Raw genomic sequence first — 21,265 nt, 5'->3', positions numbered from 1 at the left:
GCCTAGAAGTGGGACCAACTTGCAAGGGTAATTTTCACCTTTGAACTTGCTATAGAATTGTCCCAGCTAGTGCTTCTGCTGTCAGGTCCCTTTAAGCTTATCTCACTTTATCCTTCCGTCTCTGATTTCTGGCTTTCTGGAATCATTCCTTTAAAAAGGACTCAAAAATACTCATCTCAATCACTTTGCTAATACCCTTTGGAATGACTTCCTAAGGTGAGTTCTGGGAAAGTACACAGCCACCTCCCTTGCCTGGTTAATAGTCATGTTTCAGTTTTTTATTCTTATTTTCTATAGCCCAGAGTACCCAGGGTCAAGCATAAATGACTTCCATGTTTGTGTTTGAGGGACATAGGCTTTAGGCAGTAAATATTTCACAGATCCTGACATGCAGCGTGACCTGACTAGGAACATATTTCTCTGCCTTTACTTTCTACTTCTCCTTTTCCACAAGAGGTTGCTCACAATGGCTTTCAGATGCAAGGCCCACAGGTTGGGTTGTTTAAAATGAATGTGAAATTTTCAGTGTCTTCCATCTTCGGGGGAATGAATTGAAAATATGAGGCACAGCGAATCAAGTAACAGCTTGCTCATTTTTCCGACAGCCAGGGAATTGTTTTTGCCCTGTATTGTTATTGGTATATATTGTAATGGCTCTGGAGCCTTGTCTATAGTAGTGGCAAGCTTGAGTCCCAGTTTGAAGACAAAAACCATGGCAGCACTCAGAAGAGTCATTGCCATTTTATAATTTCAAGGGTATTGTCTTGCCGCATCATTTAGCATCCGGCAGTGATCCTTGACATAATCGCATTTTAGTGCTGTATTTACTAAGCTGAAAAAAATTCAGTATTAGGGCTGAGGAGAAAGGCTTATTTATATTCATTACTACTTGATGTCTTTGTAATTTTCCTTTTCATGACAAAGGAGAATATTTACATTAAAAACACATCAATAACCCTAGAAATTCTGTGAACAGACACAGATGCATAAAACCAGGATGCAAGCTAAGAATGATGGGGGCTGGAATGCAGTAATGTCTGTTTTAGATGAAATTTAAGAGCAAGGTGAAAGAACAATCACAAAAAAGAACTTACACCAGAGAAACCCACAAAGCTAGGTGTCCCCTGACTTTATCTTGATGAGGAAAAAATTCATTGTGCAAAAGAGGGGGCAAATTATAAATATTACAGCTTTATGGCTAGGTTTATGGCTACAGTATTTTTTGTAATACATTCAAAGAAAAGCATCCCTAAAATATTGAATTTTATGTAATACAAATTTAAAATTTCCACATCCAATAATTCTTCTTGCTCTAAATAAAATCAATATTGGATTGCAGCAGCCACAGGTACAATGCATTAGAATACCTTCGATAAATGTATTATAAATTTACTCATGATAATTTCAAGGTGTCTGCATGTGCTGGAGTGAAACTGGTGCCTAGGGGTGAACAGAGAAGTTTTTCAGCATATTATGTAACCAATTACCTCCACTTTGGTGGACCCAGACGTAGGCAGTGTAGTACTAGAAAGTCTTCTTAACCCCAATCAGGGTCTTAATTCATCAGCTGGAGCTTGGGCTTAGCTCACTGATGAACCACAGGATGGTTTTGGTGTGAGAAAAGCCTCAATACTGGGGTTGGGGATTTAGGCTCAGTGGTAGAGCTGCCTAGGAAGCACAAGGCCCTTTGGTCCCCAGTTCAAAAAGGAAAAAAAAAAAAAAGCCTCAATACTGATCTGGAAAAGGTTTATAGGAAATGGTAGAGGTGAGTGTTCTTAGCCTGGCAAACATCTAACTAGGGTGGGGCTACTGACCTTTTAGCATAATTGGCTGGTGCTGGGCGCCAAACCAAACTTAACTCTGCTTTTTCCTTATTGGTGGTTGTTAGGAAGTGAAGGGCGGCGGGAAGGCTAAAAAACATGAAGTGGTAGATTTATTGAAGAATGACGGAGGCTGGTGCTAGAGATGCTGATTTGTTGGAGGAGCCCCTGAGATGCAGGTTTTGGGGGGTAGCCTGGAACCTGGTGCTAGGTACTGGGCCTGTTAGTTAAATTGAGTTCAACCTTTAGGTCAGGCTCTCTAAGACGGAGTCTGAATCCAAAATATTTGGTCTGTTAGCAGCTGCAAAGTGGTTCTGAATATTAGTATGAGGGAGGCCTGGGACAGACCTAGTTCAGTTAAATATTGGTGATGATAAGAACTTTGAACCTGGTGGCAGTGCCTGGGGCCATTATAGAAGCTGTCAGTTAGGAGCAACAACAGATTATAGCTTCTACCTGAGATCCTGAAAAGCTTGGAGAGTAAGAAATGTTAAAACTGGTTGGCTGATATTGTTGTTCTTATGAGGTTGCAAAACCCTTCAGCTCCTTCCAGTCCACTCTCTAAATCCTCTACTGGTGACCTTGTTTTCAGTTCAGTGGGTTTGGGTGTGAGCAGACCTTATATTTGTTGGGGCTCTGCCAGAGTCTCTCAGGAGACAGCTATATCAGGCTCCTGTCAGCATGCACTTCCTGGCATCGGCAATATTGTTTGGATTTGGTGTCTGTATATGGAATGGATTCCCAGGTGGGTAGTCTCTGGATGGCCTTTCCTTCAGTCTCTGCTCCACAATTTGTCTTCATATTTCTTCCTGTGAATATTTTTTGTTTCCCTTCTAAGGAGGTCTGGAAGCATCCACACTTTGGTCTTCCTTCTTCTTTGAGCTTCACATGGTCTGTGAATTGTATCTTGGGTATTCCAAGATTTGGGGGCTAATATCTGCTTATCAGTGAGTGCATACAATGTGTTTTTTTGTGATTACCTCATTTAGGATGATATTTTTCAGTTCCATTCATTTGCTTAAAAATTTCATGAAGTTATTGTTTTTAATTAGTTGAGTAGTGTTATATTGTGTAAATATACTGCATTTTCTATATCCATTCCTCTGTTGGACATCTAACTGCTATGAACCTAGTGTAGCATGTGTCCTTGTTATATTTTGGAACATCTTTTTGAGTATATGCCTAGGAGTGGTATAACTGTCCTGTTTTCTGGAGGAACTGCTAGACTGATTTCAGAGTGGTTGTAAATTAGCTTACAATTCCACCAACAAAGGAGGAGTGTTCCTCTTTCTCCATATCCTCTATAGCATCTGCTGTCAGCTGAGTTTTGATTTTAGCCATTCTGACTGATGGAGGTGCAATCTCAGAGTTGTTTTGATTTGCATTTCCCCTGATGACTAAGAAGTTGAACATTCCTTTACATGCTTCTGGCGGCAATACAAATTCCTCAGCTGAGAATTTTTGTTTGGCTCTGTACCCCATTTTTAATAGGGTTATTTGATTCTCTGACTCTAAATTCTTGAGTCCTTCTTATATATTGATATTAGCCTTCTGTTGGATGTAGGATTTATAAAGATCTTTTTCCAATCTGTTGGTTGCTGTTTTGTCCTATTGACAGTGTCCTTTGCCTTACAGAAGCTTTGCAATTTTATGAACTCCCATTTGTTGATTCTTGATCTTAGAGCATAAGCCAATGATGAGCTCCCAGGGACTAAACCACCATCCCAAGCATACCCAGAGATGGACCTATGGCTCCAACCACATATATAGCAGAGGATGGCCTGTGGGGCATCAATGGAGGAGAAACCCTTGGTCAAGGCTAGATGCCCCAGTGTAGGGGGAATGTCAGGACAGGAGGTGGACAGGGTGGTGGGTAAGGAAACAGCCTCATAGAAGGAGGGTGGGGAGGATGGGGTGTGTTTTTCTCAAAGGAAACCAGGAAAGAGGTTAACATTTAAAATGTAAATAAAAAAATATCCAAAAAAGAAAAAAAGGAATAAAAAAGGAGACAAAATAAAGAAATTTTAATGGTATCTTGTTCTAGGTAAACTTAAATTGGACTTTTAAGATTTTGACATCTGAGTAGATTCTTAGACAATCATTGAAGCAAAATAGAAACACTTCAAGGAAATAAATATCTTTAAAGACTAAGTGTAAGACTTTCTACCCTACAAAAATTATCTTTATTATGTTTGACAAATTCAGTCTGTGTAAGTGAAAAGCATTGTATTGCCTGCACATAAATGGACTCGCGTTTGTAACATTATATTTCTACTCTTGCCATAGCTGCCTAATAGTCAATCATCTGACAAATGTAAAGACCCTGAAACTGCCAGGGTAATTAATACCTTTGGGTCTATCCAGTTAGGCATGGCAAAGAGCTTTCCAGCCTCTAGTAGGAATACTGGGAAATTAAAGAGGGTGTCATCTATAGACCAGTGGCAGTTTATATGGGAAAGGAAGTTTATTACCCAAGGAGCTGAGACCTATCAAAAATAGAAGAGAACATCTAGACAGCATAGCATGGTCCTTTTATGTAAGATTAGAGTCTCACAAGTTAAGCATATCTTAGATACTTTCAAGTGGTAGGATTGTGGCAGACATAGGCAAAGTTATTTTCATTCCCTGGCATTGGAATCCCCTGTAATTCCTTTTCTGCTTTCTGTCCCCTGTGTAAAGGTATCATGAGTTTTATTTTGCTAGAACACATCAGCTTTTCTTTTTACTTCCAAGCAATTATTCCACTTTTATCACTGTATTTTCTTCTTTCTTTCTTTCTTTCTTTCTTTCTTTCTTTCTTTCTTTCTTTCTCTCTCTCTCTCTCTCTTTCTTTCTTTCTCTCTCTCTCTCTTTCTTTCCTTTCTTCCTTTCTTTCTTTTTCTTTCTCTCTCTCCCTTCCCTCTTTCCTTCCTTCCTTCCTTCCTTTCTTCATTCCTTTGTGTTTGTGTGTGTGTGTGTGTGTGTGTGTGTGTGTGTGTGATGCATGCACATGCCTTTTCTTCAGTTTTTAGTAGAGATAAAACAAGGTTGATTTGTCTTCTTTGGCTGTTTGATGGATGCTTTTGGCAAAGATGAAGAGCATGAACACTTAGTTTAGCCAGATGTCTCTCCTTAGGTCTGGCAGCCTGAACTTGCTCATTGAAATGTTCACCTGCTGAATTCTATATTTATTGTGGCTCACAGGTGACATGTGGAGTACTCAAAGGGAAAATCCTTGCATGAAATCGTTGTATTAATTTGGCATAGATTCATAAGCAGGGAGAAAGAGCATCATATTTACATGATATTACTATAGCATAGGCATTCTATGTCCCCCATGTCTCGGAAGCAGAGGGGCAGAGAGAAACTTGTGCTTTTCTGGTGTAAAGTTCCGGAGATTCACTTCCATATCCATCTTACTTTTGTACATTCTGGTACAAACAGACAAAAGCTGTTATTACAGAAGGGAAAGCTGATAGCTTTTAATACATCACATCTACTGGGATGAAAGCATAATTGGTACTTTTATATTCATTTTACAGCGAATAGTAATTAGCCTTTGGCCCATTATAGTGTGTGAAACATCGAATTACCCACCTGCTCTTGCCACGTCTCGTTAACTTAAACTATGTGCCTAAAGCTTCAACGGAAACCCCTCCATTTCCTGGCTGGAGTGCTACTTCAGACTGATACACCTGGAAAAGTCACAGGATTGAAGGAAATGCTATCTCTCTCCTGAGAATTCAGCATGAGGATTTTAAATTATGTTCTGACTTCCAGTGGTTGGTATTTATTACGCAAATCCTTAAAAATACAGATGCACTCCTTCCTTGAAAAACCTCAAATATCTTTTACCATTCCCAAAGATACTGTTCTACTTGAATATTACTTGATTCATCATAATAGCATAATATCCATATTACAAAATCAGGGCATGCGCTCAGTCCCAGAGAAAAGGCAAGAGGGTGGTAAATAACTTTTCCTGATTTGTAGCTAAAATTTTTCCTTAGAGGAAATGGGTCTGAGGTGAAGTAATCAAGATAATCATCCAAAACAGCACTTATGGCAGCGGATCTGCTCCTGAAGTAAATGCATACACATCTGTGCTCTTGACCTTGCTCAAGACCATGATGTAGGTATGAACTTGACATCGTAGAGCTAGGAGTAACTTAAAGAACACTGAGTGTGTCATGAACGGAGAGGAAATTCAGGTTTAATTATGGAGCATCTTGCCTGTGGTTGAAAACAATGCTTATTTCTCTCTCATAAATATTTAAGATGAGATTTGGGATCCCGGCATCACCTAAAACATACAAGTTTCAGCTAGAAAAGGAGTACTTAGCATATTGTTTTTGTTTTGCAAAGAAACATCCATGGAATTCTGCCCTTAATATTTGCATGCATTAAAAAAAGAGGGAGGCATTACTACTAGGAGTGCCAGTCACTGACAAGGCATCCATCCCGTGGCACCTACAGGTATATTGGTTTCTCATGACTATGGCATCCAATTATCATTTTAGTATTTTCCATTCATAGAGGTCAAAAGTTCAAATATATCTTTCAATGGGCCTCAGCTGAATGAATTACTGTGATATGCTCCTTCTAAAGGCCTTGGGATAATTCAGTTCTTTACCACTTCCAGCTTCTAAGGTCTTTATCTTTTGCTTTGTGACCTCCATCTCTTCAGTGTTAATCATTCCAACCTCCTCCCATACCAAGATAAGGACTCAGTCACTAGTCCCAGGGACATGCAAATCTTTGGGAAGGCTCTAATTTTGCTTATCACAATAAGGTTCTAGCAGACAAATAAGACCTCAAATAACAAAGGGAGTTGACCGCACAGTTGCCTAGGGATTGAGTCAGTGGTAGACCTGGCCATAGCTGCTTTTCTTGCTGATTTAGCAGGAAGTCTAGCTGGCGGTGAAGTAGGTTTCTTTATCTGATGGACCTCTGTGTCATAATATGACCTCAAATCTTCCAAGTCTTCAGCATCCACTGTTGAAGGGCCTAACTGGAAGAACACTAGTGTCTGAAATTCCTAGGAATGGCACATGTAAATCCTGCTTGGTGCTGCGTAAAGGCTATTTAGAAGTGGTATGTAATCACATTCAAGAGAGATGCAATGCTGGTACTTCACAAGAAATAAAAATAGTTTTAAAAATTCAATTTTAAGATCGTCCCTTCATTGTCTTGTTTGATTTGACCCATATCTGATCCACAATACTTAAATAAGGGACACCCAAAGGAAAACATTTATTTTGTATGGCACTTAACTAATTACATTTGTGATCCACAGATTTTGTTTATGAATAACCATTAGTGGGCAATCTTCATGGTGTGTTCTGATAAAATGATCTCAACTGAAGCAGCATTTTAAGAGGTTGGTGTCCCAGGGTAAAGCGAGAACAGCTTATCATTATCAATTAGAGGACTCCTGAAGTCTTGGAAAAGAGAACTTGTTTGCTTAAAATACGTGAAGGTCATGTTCACCCAGTAACCATCAATGAGGAGAAGTCATTTGTTACTTTAAGCAGGCTGTCATTTAGCCATTATGAAGATGAATAACATTTGTTATTATCTAATAATCTTCCTGTTGATTGCACAGGGAAGACACTTGCAGATACCTTATGTGCCTTTCCTCATTTTTGGATTATTAATGCTTTTGATTAAATTCTGTAAACAAAAATTAAGGGCTTTGTTTTCCAAGTTTTTGAGACTGGCATCTGCGATGCTAGGCCATGCCTTGGTCCATGGTATTTTGAGTTGCATATGTTATTTGCCTACTGCTCATGCAACGTTGCAAAACAAAGTTCATTTTTTAATATCAAGCAGATTGTCAGTGGATCATATGCTGCCTCTATTAAGGTTACTTTTTGGACTTCTGCCTTCTTTAGGAGGGATAATGAAGCTATAAGTTACCTGTGTGCCTTTGTTTGGAGTCAGGCCTAATTATCTGGATCTTGGCCACATTATTGTCCAAGCCTTATTTCTACAGCAGATGAGTCACTCAGGAATGACTTCATTTGTATTAATCTGCTACACTGTCTACTGCTATTCATCTAGAAGCACTGTACTGCTGTTGTCCTGGAGAAAATATAAAATGATTTCCATCAGGAACTAAGAGAAAAATGAGAGAAACCCTCCTCTTCTTCCAAGGCACTGATGGTGTAACCTGAACATTAGCTGGTCACTGAACATCAGTGGACACTTTAGAACTGTGGAAATGTGTGAGGAGCGTGATTAGTGTGACTAAGATTTGTGAGTTTTTGGATTTAAAATGAGCTAGATGACACTCACTGATCCAGCAGCTTATAAGACCTTTTTCCCCTTCTTTTTGCCTACGCAGTTTTTCCTGGTCCTTGGGATCCTTATGGACCACCCTCCAGGGAGAATTTCCACCTGGATTATTTAAGGGCACCACAAGCATTGCTTTCTTAGCTCTATGTCAGAAAAGTGACTGCCTGAATGTAATGTAAAGGATGCTCAAATTCCCAACTTGCCTTGGGGCCAAGGTAAATGCCATGAAAATAACATGGAAGGAACTTTAAGTTTAGCACCATTAGTGATCAGTTTTAGATAGTTGACGCTAAAGCAGCAGAGGAAATCTTCTGGTTTTTGAATTTGTAGCAGTCATTGTAACCTCTTCTCCTAGTATTTTAGCAAAAGGGGAAGCAAAGTTATTTATTCTGTGTTGTAGTTGGTCAATAGGACACATCAAGTTAGCATCAGAACACCCTGGAGATTTATATCAAGTTATTGGTCAATGCAGAAAACAGAGGCTCTTTCTTTAGCCTAGGCCCGACACCTATGTCCTTGCAAAATACCCTTATGAAACTCTCTGGTCCCCACAAAAACAAAAAGAAAGAGTAGGGGCTAATTGGAAAGGGAGGAAGGGGATTAGAGGGATAAGGAAGAGGAAAAGAAAGGGTAACAGGGGTGACGATGATACAAATATATTATGTATATACATGAGAGTGTCCTATCAGGGTCTATTTTATATACATACACATACATGTATATGTATTAATATATTAATATATGCTAATATGAAACATTTAAAAAAGTCTTTGTGCACTTTATGTGACTTTGCCATTTCATCAAACTTTGATTTCTCTCTGCTAGACATTGTCTTCTTCCTCTCAGAGTACTTCTTGGAAAACTCTGCAAAATTGACTAGAGCATCTGGGATTTTATTCTTAATGTTCTTTCATGCATGTCTGCAGAAGAAGGCATAAAAGCAGACGTCTTGCCCTTTGGTTTCTTGGAATCATCTTTAGCCACCTTGACTGTATTGTTCACTAGTCTGAGCAGCTCAGGGCATGGTACGTGGCTCAGTGCGCTCCAGTCTTGTGCTAGCTACCTCCATGAGATGAAAGATTATGGACCAGTTAAAGGAGGCAAGAAGAAGGACCTGAATGCACCCAAAAGAACTCTGTCTGGATTTTTCTTATTCTGCTCCAAATTCTGCCCCAAGATCAAATCCACAAACTGTAGCATCTCATTTGGAGATGTGGTAAAAAAGCTCGGTGAGATGTGGAATAACTTAAGTCACAGTGAAAAGCCAGCTTACATTACCAAGTCAGCAAAGCTGAGGGCGAAGTATGAGAAGGATGCTGCTAACTACAAGTCTGAAGGGAAGTTTGATGATGCCAAGGGTCCTGCTAATGCTGCCCAGAAAAAGGTGGAAGCAGAGGAGGAGGAGAAATAGGAAAAAGACAAGGAAGATGAGGAACATGAATAAAAACTCTGTCTCCTTGTGTATATGTTAGAGAGCACTGTGATTGACATATCTCTTAAATGAGCCCTGTTTATTGCCCTTGTTATGTTTAATTACAAAATTTGATTGCTACCGTACTGTAGTTTCTTAAAGTGTCAGTGGTTTGCATGAAGTGGACGTGAATGTCCACAGCACCCCTGAAACTGTATCAAAGTAGTGCATAGCTCCAAACATTTTTAAAATGAAAAGGCACTCTCATGTCCTCCTCACTCAGTGCACTTTGCTGTTGGCATGACAAGGCATTTGAAGATGTTTCAGGCATTTGATTCTCAACCATAAGGTAGTGTTAACCCTATGGCTGTTGGCTACCAATCCAGAGTTGTCAATTGTACATATGTATAGTTTGTAAAGAGAACAATACAACACAGACAAATTCTTGATGCTCATTGTTTGGCATGATGGCTGTGAGAGGAAGATGCCGTTTGGAGGGAGCCGTAGCTCAGGGTGTGCACTGTGAGGTGAGGTGATACTGCAGTGGGCATCCATTTAGCTTTGGGTTGTCTTGTTTTTGTATATAGTGCCATAGGATTCTGCTGACATTCTTCATTGTGGTGACGGGATGTCGCGGGCAGGTCAGCTGGCATGAGAAGTGTTTGTTGGAGGGTTTTTTTTTTTTTTTTGTTAAGTGGAGTAGATTTTAAACTTTTTAAAGAAACTGTAGAATGCATAATTGTCAGAAAGCGAAGAACTACTGCATCCATGGAAGTTCACGAACCCTCTGTTGCAATTTGCAGCATTCTGCTATTTTTTTTATCTGTTTAGAATGGTGAAATGATTTTGAAGTTAAATAAACAGTATTGCATTTAAAAAGAAAGTCTTGGTTAAAGTACAGCAGCACTATCTAGTAAAATGAAACTGGGAGATACAGGACATGTATTTTATTTCACATTGTAATCACAATATCCATGAACACAATATCCATGAATAGAGAGTTTCTGGGTTGCTTAAGACAGGGAAAGAGAGAGGGGGCAGAGGGGAGAGGGGAGAGGGGAAAGGGGTGAGATGGAGGGGGGGGGGGAGACAGAGGGGAGAGAGGGGGAGAGGGGGGAAGAGGAGGAAGGGAGGGAGGGAGGGGAGAAGGAGAGGGAGAGGGAGAGAGAGAGGATATGAGGTATACAGGAAATGGATGACTGTGTAGTCTAAATACAATGGCTAGCATTTATAGGTTTGGACAGTCAAACTATAAACACAATGTCTCCCAAAGAAAATTTTATTCTTTTCATGATAAAATGTTTCCATATGTCAAAAAGCAGGCATCTTCAGAATTGATAAAGCTTGGAGTTTTGGCTACTGGTACAGTAGACATGGAAGAGGTTGGGTAGCCATAGGTAGCCTGTGTAGGTGCTTCACAGTTCTAGAGGTAAAAGCCCAATGTCGGAATGTCAGCAAGGAAAAGTGGAACAAAGAGACAGACACTGGCTGGGTAACAGCACTGGAAATGTGACCAAGATAGAGGATGCTTCTACAGAGAATGCCAAAATGTTTGGCAAGCTATCAGATGTGAAGGGTAGGGTGAGGTGAATACTCTCTCAGCTCCTAGGAGAGAAGATGCCAAATCCACAGGTGCCGTGGCCTCCCATTTGTAACTTCATGAGACAACTGGATTTTTTCTGCAAAGTAATTCAGTTTGTGATCCTCCGCTATGGCTGCTGTCAAACTCAGACACATCTCTTCTGTGATTCAGACTCCTGTTCACTACTGCCTACCATCTTCCAGCTCAGCTAATTCCTCAGAAGCTCTCCATTATACTACAGGCTTGTCCTTTCATTGTTTCTGTCCTATGAAATGTAAACTTTGGGATGAATGAGCTTTTCTCTGCTTACTTCCTGGTCATTAATTCTGAAAGGAAGGCAGGCACAGGATAGACCTGAATAAAAATGCTTCTCATTGTTACCTATGTCATATGTCTGCACAGCTATTAAATAGCCAGATACTGTATGAAGTAATTTGTAACAGCTTCAACATATTTTTTAAAATTCCTTCTATGAAATGTTTTTGTTTTGTTTTATTGTTTGTTTATTTTTTAACATTTCAACTAAATCATAACATCTTGCAAATGTTTCTTTGAGTTAAAGTTTTGATTTTTTTTAAAGAATAAAAACTAAGAAACAGCTACTCGCGAAATTTAATTAGTTGAAAATAACTATTTTTAGATAGAATTATCACAAAATGTAAAATAAATAAAATATTTCATCAATTCAGAACATCCATTGTCATTCTTTATAAATTTAAGAAGATAATTTGAAAAATTCAGATGTATTGAGTAAAATAAAACTTCTATGGTACTTAATGGAACAATGAGAAAATTTCTTTTAATTTATTTTTAATATCTGACTAGAGAACTAAACAATGTTAATATTAAAATAACATAATAAGATTTTAATTCTTGATTTATGTCCAAAATTTACATTTATTAAAATCATTCGAAATAATATCTAAATTTCTGACAGCTAACATATTGCTAATCACAATGTTTTATAATAATTCATGTCTGAAATGATGTATGCTATAAAAAATTTTATAAGGAAACATTTACTCAGTCTTTTCAAAGAATCTTGGCTATAAATATAAATATTCAATTCAGTATTTAACAGACTACTAATATCTATGAGAAATTTACATTGCAATATTATATCATACATATGTCATACATGTTATACCACAATTCGGACATATATGTGAGGAAACACCAAGCATGTAGCATCCCTAATCTTTACAAAATCAGCAGACCTAAGCTACCAGGCAAATCAGGAAGCTGACCATTTTAAGTATAGAACCTTGTTTAATAGGTGCGGGACATGTACAGATTGTATGTCTCAAGTGTACACCTTGGCTGGGCATAGAGATAGAAATTACTTTTCTCCCATTCCACACCAAGGTTTTCATCTAAGAAGGGTCCATATTCATGAGTTTCTCCCTGTATTCTCCTTAAGAAATCTTTGTTGGGGGTGGCAGAATTGCTCAGTGGGTAAACACATTGACGCAGGTTTGGTGACTTGAGTTCAATTCCTGTGAAATTGTGGAAGGAGAGTTTTCATAGAGATATCTTCTGACCTCCACATATGTGTCGTGAAATATATGCTAATTCACATCATATACATACAATAATAATAAATAAAAATTTTAAAACTCTTTATATCTCAAGAGCATGAAGATGTTCTCAAACTTTTAAAAGATTGCTCAGTAGAATTAGTGTCCATGTAAAGTATAGGTGTGTTTGAAATTCATGTTTTATTTTTGCCATATGGATAGACAAATGATTCTACATCATCTTTTATTATTATTTTAAAGGATAACAGTTTCTTTATTGATTTCTCAACAGAATTTTTCTGAAGTATTTACAGATTCCCCGCTCTGAAGAACTGTAAATTGTTTGTATGGTATTCTGGTTTGCTTTTAATGATACTCATTCATTCACCTTTTCACAATATTTCTCTCTATACAGCCACACAGAACTATTTTTAACTTTTCTGTCTTTCTCACATGAGGTTCCTACTAGTGTCTTTTTGTATGTACACTTTCATTTTATTGAATATTTTTCATTTACATTTCATATGTTATCTCATTTCCTGATTTCCCCTCTGGAATCACCCTATCCTGTCCTACCCTCTTGCTGCCATGAGGGTGCTCCTCCATCCACCAACACTCTCCCTTCTGCCTCCCCGCACTGGCATTCCCCTATACTGGGGCATCAAGCCTTGACAGGACCAAGGGGTTCTCCACCCATTGTTGCCTAAAAAAGCCCATCCTATGTTACATATGCAGCTGGAGCCATGAGTTGCTCTGTGCGTACTCTTTGGTTGGTGGTTTAGTCCCTGGGAGCTCTAGGGTGCATAGTTGTTAGATATTGTTTTTCTTTCTTTGGGGTTACAAACCCTGTCAGTTACCTCTGTCCTTTCTCTATCTCCTTCATTGGGGACCTCATTCTCAGTCCAAGGGTTGACTACCATTGATATTTGTCAGGCTCTGGCAGAGCCTCTCAGGAACCTCTATATCAGGCTCCTGTCAGCATGCAACAATGGCATCCCCAATAATGACTGGGTTTGGTACTGTATGTGGGATGGATCACCATGTGTGGCAGTCTTTGGATGGCCTTTCCTTCTACACTTTTGTCTTTCTTCTTCTTGACCTTTATGTGGTCTGTAAATTGTACCTTGGGTATTCTAAGTTTGGAATAATATCCCCTTATCAGTGAGAACATATCATGTGTGTTCTTTTGTGATTGGGTTAACCCATCCAGGAAAGTATTTTCTAGTTCCATCCATTTGCCTAATAATTTTAGGAAGTCATTGTTTTTAATACCTGAGTAGTACTCCATTGTGTAAATGTACCACATTTTCTGTATCCATTCCTCTGATGAAGGACATCTAGGTTGTTTTCAGCTTATGGCTCTTATAAATAAGGCTGCAGTGAACATAGTGGAACATGTGTCCTTGTTATATGTTGAATCATCTTTTGGGTATATGCCCAGAAGAGGTATAGGTGGGTCCTCAGGTCATACTATGTCAAATTTTCTGAGGAACCTCCAGACTGATTTCCATAGTGGTTGAACCAGCTTGCAATCCTACCAGCAATGGAGGAATGTTTCTCTTCCTCCACATCGTCACTAGCATCTACTGTCACCTGAGATTTTTTATCTTAGCCATTCTTACTGGTATGAAGTAGAATCTCAAGATTGTTCTAATTTGCATTTCCTTAATGACTAAGGATGTTGAACATTTCTTTAGGTGCTTCTCAGCCATTCGATATTCCTCAGCTGAGAATTCTTTGTTTAGCTCTGTATCCCATTTTTAATAGGGTTATTTGATTCTCTGGAGACTAACTTCTTGATTCCTTTTATATATTGGATATTAGCTCTCTATCAGATATAGGGTTGGTAAAAATCTTTTCTGAATCTGTTGGTTGCCATTTGTCCTATTGACAATGTCCTTTGCCTTACAGAAGCTTTGTAATTTTATAAAGTCCTATTTGTTGACTTTGGATCTTAGAGCATGAACCATTGGTGTTTTGTTCAGGAAAATTTCTGCCTTATGCCTATATTCGCAGTATTCCTCCCTTTCTTCTATTAGTTTCCAAGTATAAAGTTTTATGGAGATCCTGATCCACTTGGGCTTGAGCTTTATACAAGGGAAGTAAGAAATATCAGTTTGTATTTTTCACATGCTGACCACCAGTTGAATCAGCACCATTTGTTGAAAATGCTATCTCTTCCCACTGGATAGTTTTAGCCTTCTTTGTCAAAGATCAAGACCATAGGTGTTTGAGTTCATTTTTGGGTCTTAATTTATTCCATTCATCACACCTGCCTTTCTGTACTAATACCATTGAGTTTTTACTGTATTGCTCTGTAATACTGTTTGAGGTCAGGATGGTGATTCAGCAGTTCTTTTACTGTTGAGATATTTTCACCATCCTGGGTTTTTGTTATTCTAAATGAATTTGCAAATTTCTTTTTCTAAATCTATGAAGAATTGAGTTGGATTTTTTGGAATTGCATTGAATCTGTAGATTGCTTTTTGGCAAAATGGCCATTTTTACTATATTAGTCCCGCTAAACCATGAACATGGAAAGTCTTTTCCATCTGCTGAGATCTTTCAATTTCTTTCTTCAGAGACTTGTGTTCTTGTCATAGATCTTTCTTTGCTTGGTTAGAATCACATACCAAGTTTTTTATGTTATTTGTGACTATTGTGAAGTGTCATTTCCTAATTTCTTTTCAGCCTATTTATCCTTGGTGTAGAGGAAGTCTATGACTCTTGTTTGAGTCAATTTTATACCCGAAAACTTACAAAGTTGTTTATCAGGTTTAGGACTTCTCAGGAAATTTTTGGGTAAGTTATGTGTAGTATCATATCATATGCAAATAGTGATATGTTGGTTTTTCTTTTCCCTTTTGTATCCCTTTTGACACCCTTTTGGTGTCTAATTGCTTTGATAGGGACTTGAATACTATATTAAAAGGCAGGGAGGGAGAGAGAGAAGGCATTATCTATTCCCCTGATTTAGTGGGATTGGTCTAAATTCTCTCCAATTAGTTTGATGTTGTCTATGGGTTTGCTGTATTGTTGCTTTTACTATGTTTAGATATGGGCCTTGAATTCTGATCTTTCCAAGACTTTTAACCTGAAGGATGTTGACTTTTTGTCAAATGCTTTCTAGCATCTAATGAGATGATTATGTTTTTTTTTCTCTGTTTGTTTATAGTGGGTTACGCTACGGATTTCTAGATATTGAACCATCCCCATCCCTGATGAAGCCTTCTTTGATCATGATGGATGATCATTTTTGATGTGTTCTTGATTAAGTTTAGAGAATTTTATTGAGTATTTTAAATTGATGTTCATAAAGGAAATTGGTCTGAAAGCACCTTTCTTTATTGGGTCTTGTGTGTTTAGTGTCAAAAATTTGGCTTTTATAGAACAAATTGGGTAAAGTGTTTCCTCTGTTTTATTTTTGTGGAATAGTTTGAGTATTAGTATTAAGTCCTTTCTGAAGATTCTTTTGTAGAATTTCTGCACACTAAATTTGTCTGGTCTTAGGCTTCTTTTTGCTGGGAAACTTAATGATTACTTCTATTTATTTTTAAAGCAGGACAATTTATATTGTTTATCTGATCCTGATTTAACTTGGTACCTGTATCAGTGTAGAAAATTGCATTTTCCAGATTTTCTAGTTTTATTGAGTATAGGCTTTGTACAGGATTTGATATATTTTTTTAACTTTCCTCAATTTCTTTGCTATGTCTCCCTTTTTCATTTCTGATTTCATTAATTTGTATACTTTCTATGTGCCTCTTCTTGTTAGTCTGGCTAAGGTTTATCTATGTTGTTGATTTACTGGTTTTGTTGATTCTTTTGTATAGTTCTTTTGTTTTTACATATTTAATTTCAGCCCTGAGTTTGATTTTTTGCTGCCTACCTCTTGTGTAGTTGCTTCTTTTTGTTCTGGAGCTTTCAGATGACCTGTTGATCTGTTAATGTATGCCTTATCCTCCTCTCCATTTGTTTTTTTAAGGAATCAGAGGTATGTGTTGTCCTTTTTATACTGCTTGTTTGTATCCATAAGTTTAGGTATACTGTCCCTTCATTTTCATTAAATTCTAAAAAGTCTGTAATTTTATTCTTTATGCCTTCCTTGACCAAATTGTCATTGAATAGATGGTTCAGCTTCCATGTGTATGTGTGGGCTTGTTGTTTTGTTGTTACTGAAGACCAGCCTTAGACTGTGGTGATCTGATAGGACATATGTGATTACTTCAATCTTCTTGTATCTGTTGAGGCCTGTTTTTGTGACCAATTATATGGTCAATTTTGGGAAAAGGTACCATGGGTGCTGAGAAGGTATTTTCTTAGATGAAAATGTTCTATAGATACAAGTAAATTCTTGTTCATAACTTCTTGTAAGTTTCACTATCTCTGTTTAGTTTCTATTTCATGATCTCTCTGTTGATGAGAGTTAGAAGTTAGTCTCCCACTATTATTGTGTGAGTTGCTATGTGTGCTTTGAGTTTTAGTGAAATTTCTTTATGAATGTGGGTGCACTTGCATTTGAGTATAGATATTCAGAATTTAATCACCCAAAGATTTTTTTCTTTGATGATAAATGTCCTCTTTTGTATTTCTTGATAACTTTTGCTGAAGTCAATTTGTTGATGTTAGAGTGGCTATGTCAGCTTGTTTATTGAACCATGTGCTTTTAAAAAAATTTAGCCTTTTTCTCTGTAGTAGTGACTGTCTTGTCACTTTTGGTCCTGTTAGAGATTGGGAATTGAGTGATGTTAAAAGATATTAAGGAAAAGTGATTGCTGCTTTCTGTTATTTTTGTTGTTAGAGATGGAATTATGTTTGTATCTATATTCTTTTTGGATTTGTTGAAAGACAATCACTTTTTTACTTTTTTTCTGGGTATAGTTTCTCCTTTTGTTGGAGTTTCATCTCATTATCCTTTGTAGGGCTGATTTGTGATAGAAATTTGGCAGATTGGTTTGCCATGTAATATCTTTTGCTTTCCCATCTGTGATTATTCAGAGTTTTGTTGGGCTGGCATTTATGTTCCTTTAGGGGTCTGTAAGGATATCTGCCCAGAATCTTCTGGCTTTCATAGTTCTGGTAAAAGTTCAGAAATTCTGATAGGTCTGCCTTTATATGTTACTTGACCCTTTTCCTCTTACTGTTTTAATATTCTTTTTTGTTCTTTTGCATTTTGTATTTTATTTTTTATGGAAAGAAGGAGTTTTCTCTGTTACAATCTATATGAAGTTCTTTAGGGCTTCTTGTATGTTCTATGGGCATCTCTTCCTTTTATTAGGGAAGTTTTCTTTCATAATTTTGTTAAGATATTTACTGGCCCTTTAAATTGGGAATCCAATTTTCTTTATACCTAGCATTTTTTAGGTTTGATCTTATCATTGTGTCCTGGATTTCTTGGATTTTTTTTTTGCATTTTTCATTTTCACGACTTTGTGCTAATGTTTTCTATGGTATGTTCTGCACCTGAGATTTTTCTCTTCTATTTCTTGTATTCTGTTGGTGATACTTGCATCTGTGATTCCTGGTCTCTTTTCTAGATTTTCTATCTCCAAATTTGTCTCCCTTTGTGATTTTTTTTATTGTTTCTACTTTCAATTTTAAATTCTGGATATTTTTGTACAATTCCTTCAATTCCTTGTGTGATTCTTTAAGGGAATTTTCTGTTTCCTCTTTAAGGGCTTCTATCTGTCTATCTCTATTCTCTTGTATTTCCTTAAGGGAGTATTTATGTTCTTTCTAAAGTTCTCTATCATCATCACGAGATATGATTTTAAATCCAAGTCTTGCTTTGCCAGTGTGATGGAGTATCCAAGACATGTTGTAGTGGGAAAACTGGGTCCTGATGATACCAAGTAGCCTTGATTTCTATTGCTTATGTTCTGCTTGGGTCTTGCCATCTGGTTATCTCTAGTGTTATTTGCCATTTCTGACTTTGACTACAGCCTGTCCCTTTTGTGATTCTGGTTGTATCAGAATTCCTCAGAGTTCACTTATCTCTGTGTTCCTATGATTCTCTTATTCTGTGATCCTGACATCTTGGTTGTGTCTGATATCCTGGGATTCAAGCTTCCTCTGTGATCCTGTGATCCTGTGACCCTTGGCATTTCAGAGCACCTCTGGTCCTGGGCGTGTTAGAGAATCTGGCTTCCTTTGGTATTTGTGGTAGTTGGTGTAAAGCCAGCACCCAAGGTCTGCTCAGGACACGGGTTCACACCAGAAGGAACCCATGTCCCTGGCTGGGTGGTGGTTCTTGCATCCCTACATCCCAGGGGACCCAGTATTCTGGGTATTAGGGTAGCTGTTGGGGCAGATGTTGTAGCCTCTCCTGTGATCCTGAGTGTTTCAGAGCACCTGGGAGTTGGTTCCTCTGGGTGTTGTAGCCAGCACCCAGGGTCTGCTAGGGCACTGATTCAGAGTGGAAGGGAACCTGAGACACTGGCTGGGTGAGGCTTCCTGTGTCCATGGATTCTGGGGGTCCTAGTTACTCCTAGTGTTGGGGCAGTTATTGTGGCCTCCTCACCTTTGATGCTGGGAATGTTCTGTATCTATCTTCTAATGACAGACTTTCCATCATTGATTGTTGGTTTTTGTGGTGGTCAGTTTCTCTCTGGTAATATCTTCCTTTCTTCAGACTATTGTCTGTACTGTTGCCAGTATGTTCAATTGCCCACTGGTATTTTTACAAACAGATAGAGGGAAGGGAAGAATTGAATATCAAATAATCAGAGAACTTTGTGTCAAACTATTGGAAATTTTTTTTGTCAACAATAGGGCAACTGTAATAGTGCTGCAAATAGTTTCACATGCCTTTAGAAATAGATGAGAGGAGAAATGGCGTTATCATTACCATGGATTATTCAAGTCATACCAAGTAATTGTGAGATTGTCTATGCTAACTGGAACTCTTAACTTCTTTCCTCTGCAGATATAAGTTCTGTAACTTTAATTTTTTCAATGTCTACTTTTAAAGACTGTTCTTGAACACTTTAACCTGCATTTATCCCACCACCCAATTCAGAGGTAGTGTGAAAGAGGATACAGGGAAAAGGGACCTGTTTAGAAAACTTTTTAGAGCAACCTCATGTCTGTGTTGTCTGGAAATCATGTTCAATTTATAGATCTGCAGAGGGCAACTTGATCCACTCACAAACACTTCACAGATACAGTAGCAGTCAACACCATCAGAATCACGATAGCAAGAGCAATGACACAACCTAGCAAAGACAGCCAGGCCTCAGCCTCAGCTCAAGTCAACAGGAGGGCCCAACCAGAACACCAGGTGAAGTTCTAAGCTGTGCCTATCTCAGGGAAGCAAAGATTAGCAAAGATGAGAGACCCACAAACATTGTGCAGCTAGCTGTATCAGCAAGCCAAGCTCTGTTTCTGTCACTTGGTGGAGTCTTATTTATACCCTCCAAATATCATATATCCTCCAAGTGTCTCATCTCAGCATGTGTCTTGCCTCAGTATGTGCATCTGTGCCAGTTGATACAATTCTGCCAATCAACTCGAGTCCATGGAAGCAGCAAGAAACTGCAGCAGACCACCACAAGTTTTTGGTATGTTTCTCTATTGAGTACCAACAAATATATCTCAACTATGCAATGTAAGGTATGTGGTTAGCAGAGAATCTTTCACCACGTTTCCTTTCATAAATGTGTCTGCTTCACATTTCTTCTTCATGAGTCTGCCTTAGTCCTCTACCTGTGTCTGCTTCAGGAAAACTCTCCTTCACATGTTTGCCCTAACAAAACACCTTCCAGTACTACTGACTTTCCAAAGAACCTTTGTGTTTCCACTTCAGAGTGATGTGGGCTTTTTTTTTTTTGGTTGTTTGGTTTGGGTTTTGTTTTCATTTTTTTCATTCACTTTCCCATGTGTACATTATGTTCTACCTTTCATCAAACATAGATCAAGGTGGGCGATGGGATTAGGGTAACTTGTATCAGACTTTTGAATGAACTTCTCTGATTATAGTAAAATAACACAATATCCCTCTGAAGTGTTTTTATGGACTCGTTTGTAGGGAAGTGGAGTGTGTAAGGTAGACTTTGGAGACCCTGAGAAGGTCTTTGCCTATAGAACCAGTGTCTAATCTCCTGCAGAAGGCCGGTATTCCCAGCTACCACCACCACTAAGCCTGCCACTGCCTGTGGGACCAGACTGAGGTTCCCCCTCTCTTCCACCCTCTCCAGCACAGGGCTAGTTCCAGTCCCTCAGACCCACATTCTCATCTCATTCTTGAATTCCAGTGTTGTCTGAGTGTCCAAAAGCCTGAGAACTCCATAGATCCAGCCTCTTCAGAGGTCTGGGGATCCCTGAGCCAACTCTGGCTGTCCTGAGCCTCAGATTGCACTTTCCCATCCCATTCTCTACTCTATGTTCTGTCTGCCCAAGCAGAGGGGTACAGTTAATTGATACTATTGTTAGTTTTATCCCCTTCAGCTCCTTCAGCCCTTCTCCTAACTTCTCTGTTGTGGTCCCTGGGCACAGTCCAATGGTTGGTTGTGAGTATCTGTATCTGTCTTAGTCATGTGCTGTCAGAGCCTCTCAGAGGACAGCCTTACCAGGCTGTAGTCTGTAAGTGCATCTTGGCATCAGCAATAGTGTTGGAGTTTGATGTCTGTTTATGGGATGGATCCTAAGGTAGGGTAGTCTC

The 21,265-nt window shown here is 38.5% G+C and overlaps 1 protein-coding gene across 1 annotated transcript; it reads left to right on the top strand.

The window, feature by feature from the left end:
• The first annotated feature begins 9,012 nt into the window (after positions 1-9,012).
• On the top strand, positions 9,013-9,507 carry LOC116910977 (high mobility group protein B3-like). Its single transcript, XM_032914692.1, has one exon. The coding sequence runs from the start codon at positions 9,013-9,015 to the stop codon at positions 9,505-9,507; it is 495 nt and encodes a 164-aa protein (XP_032770583.1).
• Positions 9,508-21,265: the final 11,758 nt, after the last annotated feature.

This window comes from Rattus rattus, chromosome 10 (assembly GCF_011064425.1).
Source record: "Rattus rattus isolate New Zealand chromosome 10, Rrattus_CSIRO_v1, whole genome shotgun sequence".
In the NCBI taxonomy this organism is placed as follows: Eukaryota; Metazoa; Chordata; class Mammalia; order Rodentia; family Muridae; genus Rattus; species Rattus rattus.
The sequence above is the reverse complement of the archived record's forward strand: the minus strand, read 5'-3'. Positions and strand labels throughout refer to the sequence as shown.